The sequence below is a fragment of the Leptosomus discolor genome, chromosome 4, assembly GCF_034619465.1.
Source record: "Leptosomus discolor isolate bLepDis1 chromosome 4, bLepDis1.hap2, whole genome shotgun sequence".
Classification (NCBI taxonomy): Eukaryota; Metazoa; Chordata; class Aves; order Leptosomiformes; family Leptosomidae; genus Leptosomus; species Leptosomus discolor.
Window position 1 is genome coordinate 73944991 of NC_141394.1, and position 17790 is coordinate 73962780.

Consider the following 17790-nt stretch of genomic DNA (forward strand, 5'->3'; position numbering starts at 1 on the left):
CTGCAGCCATCTTGCCTTGAATTTACCGGTGCGTTTGTAACAGTTGTCTGAACTCCCAGAGGGAGTGACATATCATGTCTTGTGCTCCATAGCATCCGTTAAGCTCTCTCTGTATTGTGCTAGTCTTGTCCACCCTGCACGGTACTTAGAATGTGCTGTTTTATTCTGTAGCCAGCTACTCACCCGCACACCTCTCTAGAAGAGTATGTGCTACTTGCTGCTTGTCTGTGTATTTGATGCTGTGCAAAAAAGGCTCAGTAAAAGGGGTCGTAGTGCATATACCTTGAAACCTTTGCTGAAACAGGCGCTAAGCACCATACTACTGGTGTCATTGCTGCATTTGCTGATGAGGAATCTTGGTGTCGAATGAAGCCTGTCCTTGGGCTTGCTTCTACCTCCAGAATAGGATCAAGTAAGCTGTCTGTTGCTGAAAGCAGACTGTTTCACAGACAGCTCATTTGTTCCAGAAGCGGTGGGTATGGATGAGGTTTCTTGGAGACAGGTTGATGGCTTTTCATTAGAGCATGGGCCTGCTTAAATTGATCTGTCTGGGGTAGAGAGAAGTCTTCACTGATAGGACTAGACTGTTATAAAACAAGGATGACCACCAATAGATCTAGGTATTTCAGCTTTGAAGAATGTCCCATCCTACCTTCAAGGGCCTACTGTTTCTCGGTCTTGCAGTATTCAAGTCTGCTGTAGGCTAACAGAAAGCACTTACAGTAGGTGTCCATATTGTCTGCTCTCAAAATGCTGAAGTTGTATGGACTAATAGCCCTTGAGCAGATGGGAAACCCGCATGGTCCGTCAGTGGAATTCGCTACCCCATTTTAACTCGTTTTCTGCTGCTGGGACTTTTCTGGGACATGCTTCCCACTAACAGACATCAGCTTATGTAGAATCTGTTTAGTTTTATCTGCTGTTGTCTTAAGTCATGTGGTCATTTCAAGATTAAAAACAACCATGGTTCAGGCTTAAGTGTTTTCTGAATGACTGCAACACTAGTACCCCTTTTTTATGGTACGTGGTAGGAAAACTTGTCTGCAACAAAGATTACTGCAAAACTCTGTTAACAGTGTTTTTAGCATGAAACATAACTACTTGTAACTAGTAGGTGTCTCCCACACTTGTTATGCTCAGCACTTCTTTTTTTAAAAATTAGTTGGACCAATGTGATGGCTCTTACCCAGCTGTGTACCAGAATGCATGTCTGTGTAGCAATAATGTGTTATGATTTGTCCTAGTATAAACTAATTTTCAGTCAGTTCTGGCTCTATTGTGTTTGTGCAGCAATAAGTAATTTGAATTCCTTCTGCATTCTGTTTGGATCAAATCATGGATGAAGCATTGCTCTTGTCAGTCTGCATCTGCTGTAATGCTTTGGTTCCAGACTTCTGTTTTTCTTCAAATAATGGGGCTGTTTTGCAAATAGTAGGCCAAAATTATGAGTTTTGTATACGAGGCAGATTTTTATACACTGCTTAGAGGATGGTTTATATTTAGCTGTTGATTTACAGCTGACTCTTGTGCTGTGAGGGCACAGGATCAAGTGTCTAGATGTGCTGGTGTCTCAGTTCATGCCTACCCACAATCCCTCGAAACACAACCAGGAGGTTCTAAGTGTCATCCTGAAGACAAGGAGGAGATAATGGCATCTAGCTCAGGGAGCAATTCCTGCAAAAGACCCTGTTCAGATGGAAAAAGGTGTCCAGAGATACCTTCTCACAAACTCACAACCACCCTGAAGACAAAGGAAGATCCTTTATGTCCATTAATTTTGATATTAATTTTTTTAATTTTAGAAAAATCCTTAATTCGGAGGTCTGTTTAGACTATATAGACCCTCCTTGAAGTATTCTGAAGATTTCTTACCTGCTCTTGCTTCAAAAGAACTCCTGTTCTGACTGGACAGATTAAAAGCACTGGGACCATGTATTCTGACATCAGGCCTGTTCTTATGAAAATATTCTTGGAAACAATTTCAGTGGCAATCTTACTGGTTTAGTCCATAATTCGTAGCTTAATAACGTCAAGTTTGGTAGAGTGATATCACATCTAGTTGCATATACCCTTCTGCATGATAGAATCTTATTCTTTACAAAATACTGGATGTTTCGTTCAAATGGAAGCATTGTCTTCATTTTCTATGCAATCTCAGACAGAGTGTAAATCTGATAACAAGTAGAAGTGTCCTTTTCTTTCCTTCTTATCACAGAAGGACCAAAGGAAAGATTCTGAATATGTCAAAAAAAAAAAACATGTGAAATGGGCAGCAAAGTCAGATTTAGTAGCGTGATTTCTGAGAGCTTACTCTGGTAAGAAAAATGTTTTCTAGGTCAGTTTGAGTGGAGAAAGCAGAATATATTTCTTTTAGAGCAGATTTTTCTCCCAACTGTAGGTATTTCATGAGAGCAGTAAGGTAAGAAACTGTAGAATAGCTGCAGAGGAAAGAGAGACTTCTGCAGCTCATAGCATGAGAGCCCCTCTTAGTGTTCCATCAGCTCCAAAATAGGAATGAAAATAATAAAGTGAGCACAGAATAATTAGGATTTCTTTAAAATACACATAAGGTGAATGATAAACCTGAAGATAAATTGCTTATAAGCAGCCCAAGGAACCCTCTAGTGCTTTTTCAATTGAGAAGCTTTCCATATGTTTTCATGTCCAGTTGGTTTCCTGCCAATATATTATTTTTTTAAGCTTTTTAAATATTCTTGACAGAAAGATGTAATTCACTTGAGAAGAAGATTTTAAATTTATTTACAACCCTGCCTATGTGTATTTATTTAATAGAAATGATCTTGGAATACCCTTTTCACCAAGAATCTAGCCAGATCTAGGTCAATCTCCAGCAATGTGACCATAGAGGAAGAAACAGTGAGTGTTACCAGATTAAAAGATAAGTGGTTAGGATTCTATTGGCCTCAAAATTAATTTCTGGTCTCATGAGTCTTCCATGTGATGTAGATTATACTCATGTTGTCAAACATAAAACAGTAAGCTTAGGCATCCTGCAGTTCCACTTGTTATTGATTCCACCCCTCCCACCCCCCCCTTCCCCAAAACTATCATCAGCAGGACTCTGCAATCAGTACTGCACTGACTCTCGGATAATTATCTTGCATGCTGGGTTTCTGTACTTGCTCAAAGTTCCATAGTCTTATGTGGTTTAATGCAGATTTTCCCTGCCAGACTTCTCTCATATCAGCCTTTCCTTTCAGTTTTTTTTTCTTCTCTTTTCATTCCCAATTTTTGTATAAAACCAGAACTATACTAGAATCTTCCTTAGAAGCTCAATTACCCTTATTAAAATAATGCCTTATGTCAAGTGAATCTCACATCTACCTTTTTGGATAGTCCATGCTGAGCTCAGGGTATGGAACTCTAGAGGATCTCACTACATGGAATGAGCATAAATTGAAAGTAATGCATGCAAAGTAGTTTCAATTTACAAAGAGATCCTGGAATCATTGCCAGGTTTATGTTGGTTCAATGTGTAGCAGCAGCCAAAAAGCCAACAAAATATGGGCACCATAAGGAAAGTTATTGAGAACAAGAGAAGGGATGGGCTTTTTTGCCGTAGAAAACCTTGGTGCACCCACATCTTGAAGACTGTGCAGTTTTGGTCTCTGTTTCAAGAAAGGCACAGTGGGCTTCTAAAAGGTCAGAGGACAGAACAGCTGCTTTATAAGGAGGATGTTGGAAAATTTGTGGTCATTTAAGATGGAGATGGAAAGACTGAAGGGTACTATACTAGCAGTTTTCTAAATTATTATGAAGGCAGTGGATCACAGGAATGCTGTGGTACTATTCAGCAAATCCTGCAGTACTATAACTGTGAGTCATTTGATGAAACTAGGAGGTGGAGTTAACATAATAAATTGGGTTTTTTTAATACAGTTAGCAATGAGGTCTGCAACCTAGAGATAAAGAAGAAAATGTTGAACATATTTTTGAAGGAATCGAAACCTGGACTGTCCCTTAGAGATACTAGTCTAACTTTAAAAAAAAAAAAATTGTAGGCAGCAGATTAAGGTTCCATAAACCAATTGTTACATACCTAGTGTACGTGAAAATAATTGATATATGATTCTCTTTGTAAAAACTGTTATGTTCTCCTCCTTCAACTTCTTCTAAACTAAATAAACCTGATTCTGTAGGTCGTGTTTTCTAAACTTCTAAACTATTATTTCTGCTTCTCTTTTTAGCCTATCTGACATTTCTTAATGTCTGTCTTAAAGTATTGTGGCCAAGTTGCCCCAATACTTCAGCTATATCCTCAGAAATTATCAACACAAAGTAAATGCCTCTTTTTACACAAATAACCTTAGTTTAATTCCACTGTTTTACATAAAAGCCGAAGAACTATCATAACATATCATACTTAATTCCTTGTAACCTATTTTCTTGCCTCCAACACAGACAAATATGTGATTCTTGGGGGAAAAGCATATGGACTTTAGTCTTCTGGAACGCTCTCTTAGATTCTATGATTTGTGGCCTAGAGATTTTATGGGACAGTGCTAGTGTTTTTGCACATAGTGGCTTGGATGTAAATTTATTCCATAATTTTGACTGTTCAGCCATCACTGAAGATACAGGCTACAGGAAAGAAAATCTGTGTCTGCAGCATTTTTTACGTTCCCATCTTTCCTCAGGAATTTACTAATGAAAAGCAGCACCTCATTGTTTGCATTTTGTGTGTTAGCCCGATAAACAGATCTGATAGGCTGACATTAAGATTGTTTTTAGTGATCATGTTCTTGGAGCTAATGATCATATTCTCAGGGTCTATATCCATTTCAAAATGGTCTTTAGCCAACTGAATGAGGTGGTGTGGCTCTGTGCAGAGCACCTCTCAACAGAAGGGAAGGGAGTGAATAGCTCAGGTGTGGAAGAGCGGCAGTACTGATAGGAGAAAGAAAATTCCAAGGAATTTTTCATTTTAAAAGTAGTAGGATTCTGATTTCAATGTCAAAGGCAGGGTAGCGATACTATTTCTCCATACTCTCTCTGTGCAAAAATGTAAATAAAGGAATAGGTAAAATCTTGAATATTCATGATCTGTACTGCTCTGTTCATGAACTGTTTATCAGAGATCTAGAACATTACTAAAATGTTAGATATAACAGGAGACATAGAAAAGTATATTTATATAGTTTAATGCCTTTTGAAATAATGCTCTAAATATTTTTATTGTAGCATTAAAACTTGTTTTTTTTTAAAATTTATATCAGTATCAAAACTTACGTGTGAGCTTGGAGAAGCTTTATAATGTAACTATGGACCTTGCTCATGACTTACAGGTAAGTATAAAAAGTAGTCACTTTGGAGGTATTATCATGAATTAAAGAGAGTTGGTGATGTGCTTCTCATTCAAATCAGAATCTCTACTTGAGTTAAATAGAAAGCTTCAATCCTTACTGGTTTACAGTGTTGGTCAACAGTTAAAATAAAGTTGCCTGTCAAATTTGCCATTTTTTCCAGAAGTAGGAAATAGTTAGTCTCAAGTTTAATCTTTAGAAAAAAATCTTTTCCTCTGCAACAGTTAACTAAATATTTAAATTAAGATTCTAATAACAGGAAATGTTCAGAATATTGTGACCTTTTGATATTTTAAAGCTTTATGAAACAGTCTAAAAAGTGTTAACAGATTGTAGCTGGGGTTTTTTATGTATTCCTTGGGTGCAGAAACTCTCAATGTATCTGTTGCTCTAGGCTGTAGTAGTCAAACACTGGAACAGGCTTCCCAGAGAGGTGGTCGATGACCCAAGCCTGTCAGTGGTTAAGAGGTCAATGCTGTTAATAATATGCTCTAAATTTTGGTCAGCCCTGAAGCGGTCAGGCATTTGAACTAGATGATTGTTGTAGGTCCTTTCCAAGTGAATGATTTTATTCTATTTTGGTCCTTATTGCAGTTCAGAATGCATCTGAAGAAGTCTTTCAGTCTTTTAGTGGTTTTCTGTGTGTGTTTTTCACCCTGTAATCATATGCCTGGAAAAGTGTCAGAATTTAGGGATATGCTCAGCTTCTGGTGCAAGGTGCCTCAGAATGCTAGGGGGTTTCCTCAAAATTGATGGTAGCGAGTGTAGTGCTTAGAACATTAGTTGATGGAGCCATATTTGGATATCTAAGTGACCCAGCAGTATGATGAAACAATCTGTGAAGGAAGGTAATAGGGAGACACCAAAGGCACAGAAACACGGGTACCCAGCCTACAGGAAGAGTTTTTGGAGAAATGTTGCTGTGAGATTGCTTCAGTGGCTAGAAGACAAAACAGACTTCCTCTTCTTTGTAACTAAGTTGGGTACATAACCCTATCATCTTTTATTTTCTTCCTAATGAAAACAAAGTTATGAATTCTGAATAGCTGCTTAATTGTTTAAGCGAATAAAGAAAAAGGGATAATTGTATATCCTATTAGAATGGAGCTTGCCCTAAAAATAAACTGTTTAGAAAAATGAGGTATGTCTATTTCTCTATTGCTATTCCTGTACAAAATGGTTATTATTATAATATGTATTACTATTCCCCACAAAATGAGGCTACAGTATTTGGATACTATAATTTACACAAAATAGTATTTCATTCCACAAACAGTGTGGTTACATAAAAAGGGATTATACAGAAAGTTAAATACTGCTTACTGGAAAATAGACCCATATAATGACACCACCATATGTTTTAAGAATAAAATTGGTGGATACTGAAGAACTTATTTGTGTCTTGCTTTACAGGTTCAAGGTTTGTGGAAATTATTTTGCACATTAGAGCTTCCGCTTATCAAAATTCTGGCAGGTATGAAAGTTCAGTTCAAAATGTGAATCTTCACTATTTTACGCAGCTGCTGACTATGCTCAAGTAGAATGTTAAACCTCGGAATACTAAATATTATCTTAGCCTCATAACAGCTCTGCGACTCTGAGGTTTCCATTTTACAGTCTAAGCAGCGTGTAAGATTGAAATTGCCAATTGTAAGTGTTCTCAGTATATAATTGTATTTGCAGTGATGGAAACACACAAAATACATGTGAACAAACAAGAACTGAAAAAAACATCAGAGATTCTGGGGGTAAATTTTGTCTTTGCTTTTTCTTTTGGAAATTGTATAGCATCGCCTTTCTCTTTATACTGAGGATAACGTGACTAAAAAGAGGAGGAATCTCTGTCACATTTTACATGACAGTTTGGAGTTTCTAGTATTTTTATTATTATAAATATAATGATATTTACATATTAGGATACTTCCACGTTTATTTAGGCAAGCAAAAAAGAGCCTCATTAGCCTTGCCCCCGAACTGTGATTGCTTTGCAAAACACACGGGTCCTTTTGAGTTGTGTTGTAGAGTAAAAATTGTAATGACTCTTTCTGAACCTGCAGTTATCAGTAACCATCTTCTGAGAAGCGATAGCATTTCTCTCTCTCTCTCTAAATAAAATGTTCTTTACGAGTTACATGTTTTGAGAGTTCTGAGTTTGCCATTTCCCATTGATAGAACTAGCTACAAGAGAATCCTGTTTTGTAGCATAAAATCTGATTAGATAATCATAGTGGTTTGACAGATTATTAATTTAGCAGAGTAACTTGCATAGCTGTGTTTCTCACACATCTCTGTAGAATTCACTAACCTAAATTATCTTCCCACAAATTTTGGTACTTTTTAATCTGTATTTAGTCACGATCTGGGAAGGGGATTTACTGTAGTAAAGAGTATATAAGCAATCTACTGAACAGAATGTTGATAGCCAGCAATGATTGCACATTATCAAATATCCTGTTTTTACATAGAAGTCTAATATACTTGTTAACCTAGGAAGTACCAGTTATTGATGAAAATAATAATGTAAACAGAATAACTCTGATGTAAAAATTTATAGTTGCGACTCAAAGAGCTTGAACAGGAAGCTCATCAAGTTGCTGGAGAACAATTCCTTTTGACCAGCAGTAGTCAACTCAGAGAGGTAATATTTATGCTATTACTATGTAAATTGTAAGTTCTGTAAATTGTTACTGATACAGAAGAATTATAAAGCATATAAAATTGTCCTTACAACTTCAGAATTCTTTTTCTTTGATATTATCTCATTTTCTGATTTTAATTGAGGACATACCAGTTTTTCATAAATGTGGCAGTGTTGGATGATCTGTATTTGAATGTATTTACATAAGTTATGCATTTGATTTTAGAGAATACAGTACTTTTTCAGTAATGCAAAAATAAAGATTCGATCTTTTAAATTCTATGTTACTTCTCTTTGCTACAGTATGCTCTAGTTTCCCTGAAATCTGTTTTCTAGACTTAAGTTCAAGCATCAAATAATTTTTCTGTTTTGGCACTTGAAACACTGAAACCTTTCCTTTATGTGTTTTTTCTTACTGTAGATACTATTTGAAAAGTTAAAACTGCATGCACTGTGTGAGAAAGTTCACAGAACTGAAATACAACAACTTGTGTCCACCTCAGAAGTTGTGGTGAGATGGGAAGGGGTTTTAAGACCACTTGCATGATTTAGCAAAACTTCTAACTTATATTCCAGTGAAATTTTAATTTATCTAAAATTTTCCTAACAATCTTGATTTATTTTTATATTGTACTAATCACACTTCATTTACTTATGCCAGAAATGAAAGTTGTACTCCATGATGGGGAAAAACAAACTAGCTACTTCAGCTGTAGACCAGGGTGTGGTGGGTTGACCCTGGCTGTATGCCAGGTGCCCACCAAAGTTGCTCTATCTCTCCCCTCCTCAGCTGGACAGGGGAGAGAAAATATAATGAAAGGCTTGGGTTGAGGTAAGGACAGAGGAAGATCACTCAGCAATTACAGTCATGGGTAAAGCAGACTTGACTTGGGGAAATTTAGTTTAATTTGTTACCAATCAAATCAGGGAAGGGTAATGAGAAATCAAACCAAATCTTAAAACACCTTGCCCCCCACCCCTCCCTTTTTCTCAGGCTTGACTTTATTCCCAGTTTCTCTGTCTCCTCCCCCACCGGTGGTACAGGGGGATGGGGAATGGAGGTTGTGATGAGTTCATCACATATTGTTTCTGCTGTTCCTTCTTCCTCAGTGGGAGGACTCTTCATGCTCTTCACTTGCTCCAGTGTGGGTTCCCTCCTATGGGAGACAGTCCTCCATGAATTTCTCCAATGTGGGTCCTTCCCATGGGCTACATGAACTGCTGCAGCATGTGTCCCTCCTGGTGCAGTCCTTCAGCAACAGACAGCTTCAGTGTGGGTCCCCTGTGGAGTCACAAGTCCTGCCAGCAAACCTGCTCCAGCGTGAGGTCCTCTCTGCATGGGTCCACAGGTCCTGCCAGGACCCTGCTCCAACGTGGGCTTCCCATGGGGTCACAATCTCCTTTGGGTGCATCCACCTGCTTTGGTGTGGGGTCCTTCATGGGCTGCAGGTGAATATCTGCCCCACTGTAGACCTCCATGGCCTGCAGGGGGACAGCCTGCCTCACCAGGGTCTTCACCCTGGGATGCAGGAGAATCACAGTTCTGGCACCTGGAGCACATCCTCCCACTCCTTCACTGACCTTGGTGTCTGCAGAGTTGTTTCTTTCACATATTCTCACTCTTTTCTCCTGCTGCAATTGCTCTTGTGTAATAACTTTTGCCCTGGCTTAAATAGGTGTCTTGGTTTGGCTGGGATAGAATCACAGGCCAGCCATTAGCAGTTTCAAGCCAGCCAGGGCAGCTGACCTGAGTTAGCTACAGGGGTAACCCACACCATAGTATCACGGTCATTATAAAGGGAGGAGGTTTGCTGAGGAGGGGGAGCTCCTGTGAGGTTATTCTTACTGGGGTTCCTCCTGCTCCTCCTCTGGCTTCTGCTGAGGACTAATCTGCAGTGCATCCCGATGACAGAATATTCATTTGGCTAAGTATTTTCTGTTTGTACTGGTGGTGTTTTCATTAAACCTGTTGCACTTTCACCTACACGTCTTCTCTCCTTTTTCCTGCTTCCCCTCCCTGGTTGGTGAGGGTTTATCAGATGACAGAGCAACTGCTGATGTTATCACAGAGGTGCTACCTCTATTGCTGATGCACTTGGTGTCACCCAGTGGCAGGTCCATCTTGGAGCTGGCTGACATTGGCTCTATTGGACTTGGGGGCAGCTTCTAGCAGCTTTTCACAGAAGCCACCCCTGTAGCCCCCCTGCTACCGAAACCTTGCCATGCAAACCCAATGCACAGAGTTAAAAACTAGTACGAGCATGCACGTATGACCATCTTCCTCGAAGCAGGGAGACTTTCTTACTAGTCAGATTTTGGTAGCTCAGTATAACTGACTGGTTGGGTGAAGGAGACTGCTGGTGAAAGAAAAGAATGTTAATGTAAAATCTGCTGGTGAGGGAAATAGCAACACAGAGTTTCTCTCTTCCATTAGGAGATTTGGGCTAGAACCATGTTGTCATCTTTTTATGAACCCTTAACTCATTCATTCATGTTAGTTAAAGAGTTCTGTAGCAAATTATTTGATATCTGTGGTTTGATTTGGGAGTTGTCACTTTCTATGAGCCAGTGTTTTACTTGTGTGCATGAATTTTGCTTAGTTTCTGTTGTGGGGTGTTTGTTTTCCTTTGTGGAGATGCTTGTCTTCAGTAAGAGCCGTTGTATTTGGAATCAGATCTGCAGAATCTTGATAGAATCTTCTTCCCTTACAGCAATAATGACCAAAGAGTTGAGATACTTTAACACACTTGTGCAAGAGATCAAGTGTCTTCAGATTGTGTGATATATATTATGCGTATGAACCTCCTCCAATTCTTTCTCTGTTAGTGTTGGAGCAGGTAATTTTCAACAATACAAATGTTCATGTGTGATCCCACACAAGGGCAGAAACCTGCCAAAAAAAAATATCTAAAAATGATGAAGTCAAGACCAAACTGCAGACTTCTTGGTAACTTGAGACAAATGTGGATACCTTCCTTTTCGTGGAGTCATGGAATTGTTTAGGTTGGAAAAGACCTTTAAGATCCAGTCCAACTGTTAAGCCAGCACTGCCAAGTCCACCACTAAACCATGTCCCTAAGTGCCACATCTACACGTCTTTTAAATACCTCTAGCAATAGTTACTCAACCACTTCCTTGGGCAGTCTATTCTAGTGCTTGATAATCCTTTCGGTGAAGAAATTTTTCATAATATCTAATCTAAACCTCCCCTCATGCAACTTGGGGCAGTTTCCTCTCATCCTGTCACTTGTTACTTGGGAGAAGAGACTGACCCCCACCTCACTACAACCTCCTTCCAGGTATTTGTAGAGAGCGATAAGGTCTGCCCTCAGCCTCCTCTTCCGCAGACTAAACAACCTCAGATCCCTCACCTGCTCCTCACCAGATCTGTTCTCCAGGCCCTTCACCAGCTTCATTGCCCTTCTCTGGACACGCTCCAGCACCTCAATGTCTTTCTTGTAGTGAGGGGCCCAAAACTGAACACAGTATTTGAGGTGCAAAATACTGGGGCAGTACTACACCAGTACAGGGGGCATGATCACTTCTCTGTTCCTGCCAAACACACCATTTCTGATACAGGCCAGGATGCTGTTGGCCTCCTTGGCCACCTGGGCACACCGCTGGCTCATGTTCAGCCGGCTGTTGACCAGCACCCCCAGGTCCTTTTCTGCTGGACAGCTTTCCAGCCACTCGTCCCCAAGCCTGTAGCGCTGCCTGGGGTTGTTGTGACCCAAGTGCAGGACCTGTGTCAAGGGTTGAGGCTGGGCCGGCCACTAACGAATGGCAGATGCTACTAACCCCTCTCCCCTCCAAAAAGGGAAAGAGAGAGAGAACAAGGGAGAGAGACTTTACTGTTTGGAAAACTAAAACAGCTTTAATGAAACAATAACAATAAAAGAAAAGATAATAAGAATAAGGAAATAATGAAATATATACAGTATGTACAAATATATACAAATAGATACAACACCAATACCCAACCCAACGCCCCCCACCCTGATGACAATACGTCACCACCACACTGCAGGGCTGGCACTGGGGCAGTCCCAGGCTGCACTCGGCAGCAGACGGGGACGGGATGCAGGAGCTGGACTCAGGCCCTGGATTCAGGGATGCACGGATTGGGGTCAACGACAGAAGAACAGACAGAGTCCTCCTCAGATGTCGGCCATCGAAGAAGAGAGAGAGACCCTTGTGATCTCTCAGCTTCATACTGAATATGACGTGTACGGGATGGAACACTCTGTTGCTCAGGTTTGGGTCACCTGTCTGGTTCACCCCTCCCTGCAGGTGTGACCTTTTTTGTGCTTGTGACCCTTTTCACTCCTGGCACCCCAACACGGAGCACAAGAGTTAGCAGTGACCTCAGTCGCTATAAGAACAAGTATAAGCCAGGGCCTCTCTGCATCCCATTCCTTGGTATGAACTATAAACATCAGGCCTTAACACTGCTGGGAGCAGTCACTGACTGGAAGAACGTTCTGTTGGTTTCAGAAAGTGCCGTTAGTTAGAAGAGACTTAACTGAAAAGCTAAAGCACTAAAACAGGATTAGTTCTGGTTTAGCCCAAGCCAGGACAGACCTGGCACTTTGTCTTATTGAACCTCATACAATTGGCCTCAGCCATCAATCCAGCCTGTCCAGATCCCTCTGAAGAACCCTCCTACCCTCCAGCAGATCAGTACTCCTGCCCAACTTGGTGTCATCTGCGAACTTACTGAGGGTGCACTCAATCCCCTTGTCCAGATCATTAATAGATCATCTCGTTAATACTATTTGTTAATAGCAATGGAATTCCTTAGAAGAAAAGAAGGTTCAGTGTAGCTGCACTTGTTTCTGATTGGGTGTTGCAATTGTATTGCTGTGGTTCACACAGGAGTCAAATTAAAGTACTCAAGTCTTTGCTGAGAATGAACAACTCTGGAGAAGATAGAAAGGTAGTAGTCATTTCTCTTGTGGAAATTCAAGTTTTGGGCCAAGTGTGTGAACTACCAGATACAATCTCTGAGGTAATGTCAGCAGTATAACCATAAAAACCACATGCTACTCGAGGAGAAGGAGGTTTCATAGATCAAATAGGTGATCTTTGAGAGTGAGAGTGCCTTGGAAGATGGGAGGGATCAGTGAAACAGAATGCATGTCATCTTTTTGTGTGAATATAAGATTTGTTGCCGTAATCAAAGCAGTGCTATCTAATCCAGTACTCTTTCCAACAGCTGCTGAGATTTAGTTATTTAGAGAAAGGTAGGCTGAAACCTTCCAATAGATAAATACTAGATAATTAATCTTAATATGTTATCTCTCCCTGGTAGCAAGTAAAAACCTTTATGTTTAGAAGTCTCCATTCTGGTATAGTTGCATCTATTTTTCACCCTGAACTGTTGCAGTTCCAGATATTTTTGTTGTACTTAAAAATACCAATCTCTATTTTAATAATTTCGTTCTTTTTCCTAACAAAATTTTATGGCAATTTACAATCGAAGTAAGCAGAAATATGCTTTATTTTATTGCTTTTGTGTTTGACAATTTCAGTTTTTCTTGAAGGACTCCTGTAACTTGTATTAGGTGACGAACAGGAGAAATTCTCCTGTTGGATTTTGCCTGTGTGCTTATAAATATGTATGTGTGTATATATGTATTATTTTGTATACTTTTATCTTGTTTTCTCTTGCCTTGGTGCTGTCTAGCACAAAAAATTAACAAAGGACCCTAAGTAAACTGCCCTCCTGCCAATGCCTCAGTGTTTTCAAAATTGTTGTGGAAAAGTTTTTGCGTCTGCATGTCTTTTTTTCCCCATCTGGCGTAGGAAGGGAAATGAAATGGGAAGGGATAATCTGCAGCCTCTCTGTTGAAGGCTGGAAAGAATGAAGACTTCCTTGGGCTTAAGGCGAGATTGCTTGAAGGACATTGTTCTTTAGCCAGTGTTTTGTCCATTCAGCTTGGCAAGAAATTTTCTTCTTCCAAAACTTACTGTTAAGATTGTTATATAATAAAACTTAACAGAAAAGTATACCAGTAATTCATATTCTTTATTTTGCAGCTAAATAAGTTGCAAGATCTTCATCCTTTGCCTAAGATAATTTTAGAATACCGTCAGGTGAGCTGATAGTTCACGTAATGTAGTTGCACTTAAGCAAAATTAGGAAGAAAGATAACATATTCACAGCTAAATAAATACAAAAAGGTTGGCTCTAGTGTAAGTTTGTTCAAATAGTCATTTAAATTTTGAAGTTGTAGATATTCTTAAGAGGTTTTAAAATTTGATTTATACTTCTGGTTTCAGTTAGACTATGGCTAGCAAACAACTGCTGCAAAAACAATTGGGAAAAAATTCACTGTCAAATTTGTCTGGTGCAACAAAGCACACTCTTAGGGCAGAACATTTATTTTTTGACTTCTAAAGAAATACTGTGCGGAAAGTGAAGGACATAACTAGTTATGGGGTTTTTTAGGTGATGAGCCTCCTGAAAATCCAGAATGACCTAGTTAGTCTGCTCTCACACCTAAAGTTTGGGTTTTCAGTGGATGAGTTTCCAAGATTTAAAAAGAAAAAAGATGTAGGTTTTCTTTTTTAGAGTGTGGCTTTTTTGTGTAGTTTATTGACCTGGGGATATGAGATGTAAAACAGTAAATTCCAATAATTCATTTACTAGTATCTGCAAAGACCTGGCTTTAGGGTATAGTCGAGCAGTTGCCTGTCTTATGCTAAGAGGTCAAGCTATTAGTAAGTATACATCCATTATTTACTATGATAAAACTGTCTTTTAAAAAAAAGTCTACAAAACAAGTTAATATACATTTGGAAAGTAAGATCTTTAATTTGAAAAATATCTTATTTTTTATGGATAAGCATTTATCTAAACTTTTACGTAATTCAGGTTCATAAGATGAAATCAACTTATGTGGATGGACTACAAACCTGCATGAGGAAGGTAGAAATATAAAATGTAGCCTGTAAAATATAGTATTTCAAATAATTCATAAAAAGATGTGAAATGATTGCGATGTTTACAGTTTAAGTGCTTTTATATGGAAAATTATGAAGTATTACTTTTTGATTTTGTAGTCCTGATTGCAGTGAATTTTTACTACTGATACTTACATTAAATAAAATTTAGATGTATGTCTTCATACATCCTTTTCTTTTTTGAGATTTTTCCTTTACTTGACTACAGGGATTTATTTCCTCTACATGGAATCAGACAGGAACTGCAACTGGCAGACTGTCAGCCAAACATCCGGTAAGTGAGCCTATTAGAAGATTTCCATTTTAATTAGAATAAAAAAATAATATTTATATAAAGTATGTAATATTTTTAACACATGAAATGTTAGTTTTCATCTAATTCTAGCAGTTGCCATATTGTATGTAAATGATGAACAGAAAAAGCTTATTAAATGGGTGTTTTACTCTAGACCAGTTATTCTTATCAATATTTTCTGTTATCTGTGGATCAGAATTTAGTATTATTATCTGAAGTTTACCTGAAGTAGAGGAGTAGAATTGTGAGGCATGTATGCACCCTCTAGACTTCCCCTGAATATTTCTTTGTAATGAATTCCTGGTGTTGATGAACCACTTCTTGTAAAGGAACCGTGAGCCCTGGAAGGTGACCTGGGGATTATGAAAAAACGGAAGCTCTTTTCTTCTGGAGTTTGGCTTCAGGCCAAATGTAGCCTCAGAAGTGCTAAACTGGCTATGCTGTTGCTCTGGAAGTCTTGCCAGATGCTTGTATGGCTGTGACACTTGGGCTCTTTGTGCTTCCTCTCTTGTGTTTGACTATAATGATCTCCATGTACGTGCTTGTGGCTGGAATGTGTTTTATTTGACTTTCTTGACTACTAGAGGCTTGGTGTTTGTGTTTTGTTTTGTTTTGTTTTTTCTTCCAAAGTTGCCTTTTTAAGGGCATATTTGAATATATTTTATTATACCATTTTACCTGGAATTTAGGAAGCATACTGACCTCTGACTGTGGGGACTGGTGAGGCCTTTTGTGTTCCAGTTCTGTCGCAGCCCATAGCTGCGTGGATGAGTGTACAGAGCCTGGTGTGGGAGGAGACAGGGTTGCAGACTGCTTCAGGGGCTCAAGTCAAGGCATAGGCGGGGGAATAGCAGTAGAAAAGGAGTGACTGCCTACCTGTAGAAATGTTCTGTTTAGTTTAATTGTGGCCTTTCTTGGCGAAGACCTGACCTCTGGCCCTGTGGGAGAGGGAGAATAGATGCAGAAGTGGGACTTGGCTCGTGAAGGCTAGAGGGAATCCATAAGGCCACTGTCCTTTTAACTTGTGTCCAAAAGTATTTTCAGTTCTTATTCATGAAGGTTTGAGTACTGCTTATCTGTCTGTGCAGGTACCAGCCTTAAGCATCATGGGTACAAATGGGATTAGAAACTTTCTGCAGTCTTGGGAGAAAGGCCACGGTCTTCCACGGCTCTATCTAGGAGTAGAGATGTTAGCCATAATGGTTATGTTGGGACCAGCTTGCATGGGTGGGCTCATGTGGCTCCTTGCGAGTCCTGACTGGTATGGTGACTTTTGGAGTTCTGGCAGAAACCTGTCCTGGGAGGTTCTCATCCTCACAATACTGGTGACTTCCTTAGCTCTTCTACCTATCTTCACAGTTTGGGTTTCATTTATATTTTCCTACCCTCGTGGTACATATTTCCATACAATTTGTCATCAAACAGTTTATAGGAAGTGCTTGTCCTTTTTGCTGAGTAAAACCCAGTGTCTAGGATTCTGAACTGACAATGGAATGGAGGAGTGTTACTGCTGCTTCCACTTCTCATGCACCCAGATCAGGGAAAGTGATGGGAGAGAATGGAAAAGATGATCATGAAGGTCACAGTTTGCTAAATATTCTGATGTGATGCACAGTCATTTACAGGTCAGAGCTGAACAGACAGCTGTCTTGAACAACCACATACAATGCAAGGTGACCTTAGGCTCATCATGCTAAAAATGACATGCAATCTACTTTTCTTAAAGGTTGTTTTTCTCCAAAATATGCTGCTAAAGTTAGCATCCAGGGTTGCCTAAGGCTGGATTTTCCTTATAAGGATAAACATTGGCATGGCCTTTTTTGTGTGAAATGTTTATGGAACTTATACCATCTGTTTCTGAATCATTTATTGATATAGAAGATATACCGCAGTGCCCAGTCACTTTACTAGGTGTTAAAGGATTGGGAAGATTCTTGCCAGAAATCATAAATAATGTAGATATTTTTGCTGTTACTATGAGGTTATGTCAAATTTTAGCTGAATATTTGCTGAGATAGTTTATTTTTACCTGTGTTTTAAAATGCTTTAAGGAGTGATTAAAGCAAAAGATAAGTGTATATCAGATAAAGTGAGAATTCAAATAGAAAAAAATGTCCCATTTACTGCAGTGGTTGTGGGAGATGGGGTTCCAAACAAAGGTTTCTTTATCTTACGTTTGTTTTGTAAAGGTAACGGATCTATCTGTCCCCTTTCCTTTAAGGCATTAAATGGAGTCCGAGAGGGATTTACTCATAGGTATAAGGGGAAATGACCAGACATTAGGTACAGAGCAGGATTTCTTTTTCAGATAAACTCTTCTGTGATCTTTTTTCAGGCAAATCTACATCTGATGTATGGATGATGTATATTTTTGGCTTTATGTGGGCTTCTCTTCATAGATAAGCTTATTCACACAAAGTTTTATGACTTCTGTGTTGCAGCAACTTAGAGGGGGTTTCTTGGTAGAACTTTACTTCAGTGGCTCTCCATGTATACGTCTATTTTAGTTTAACTGAGTACTCCATTTCTTCTCATTTGGTTTCTTCTGCAATATGTGCCCTGCATAA

General features: G+C 39.2%; 1 protein-coding gene across 1 annotated transcript in view; it reads left to right on the plus strand.

Moving 5' to 3' along the window:
• Positions 1-17790, plus strand: part of POLN (DNA polymerase nu) — an 82584-nt gene that overhangs the window by 13892 nt on the left and 50902 nt on the right. The window contains exons 7-14 of the mRNA XM_086464833.1: positions 5238-5306; positions 6738-6798; positions 7008-7072; positions 7879-7962; positions 8384-8473; positions 14002-14058; positions 14840-14893; positions 15137-15202. Of these exons, the coding sequence (XP_086320959.1) occupies positions 5238-5306; positions 6738-6798; positions 7008-7072; positions 7879-7962; positions 8384-8473; positions 14002-14058; positions 14840-14893; positions 15137-15202 (546 nt within the window). The remainder of the gene's footprint in view (positions 1-5237; positions 5307-6737; positions 6799-7007; positions 7073-7878; positions 7963-8383; positions 8474-14001; positions 14059-14839; positions 14894-15136; positions 15203-17790) is intronic.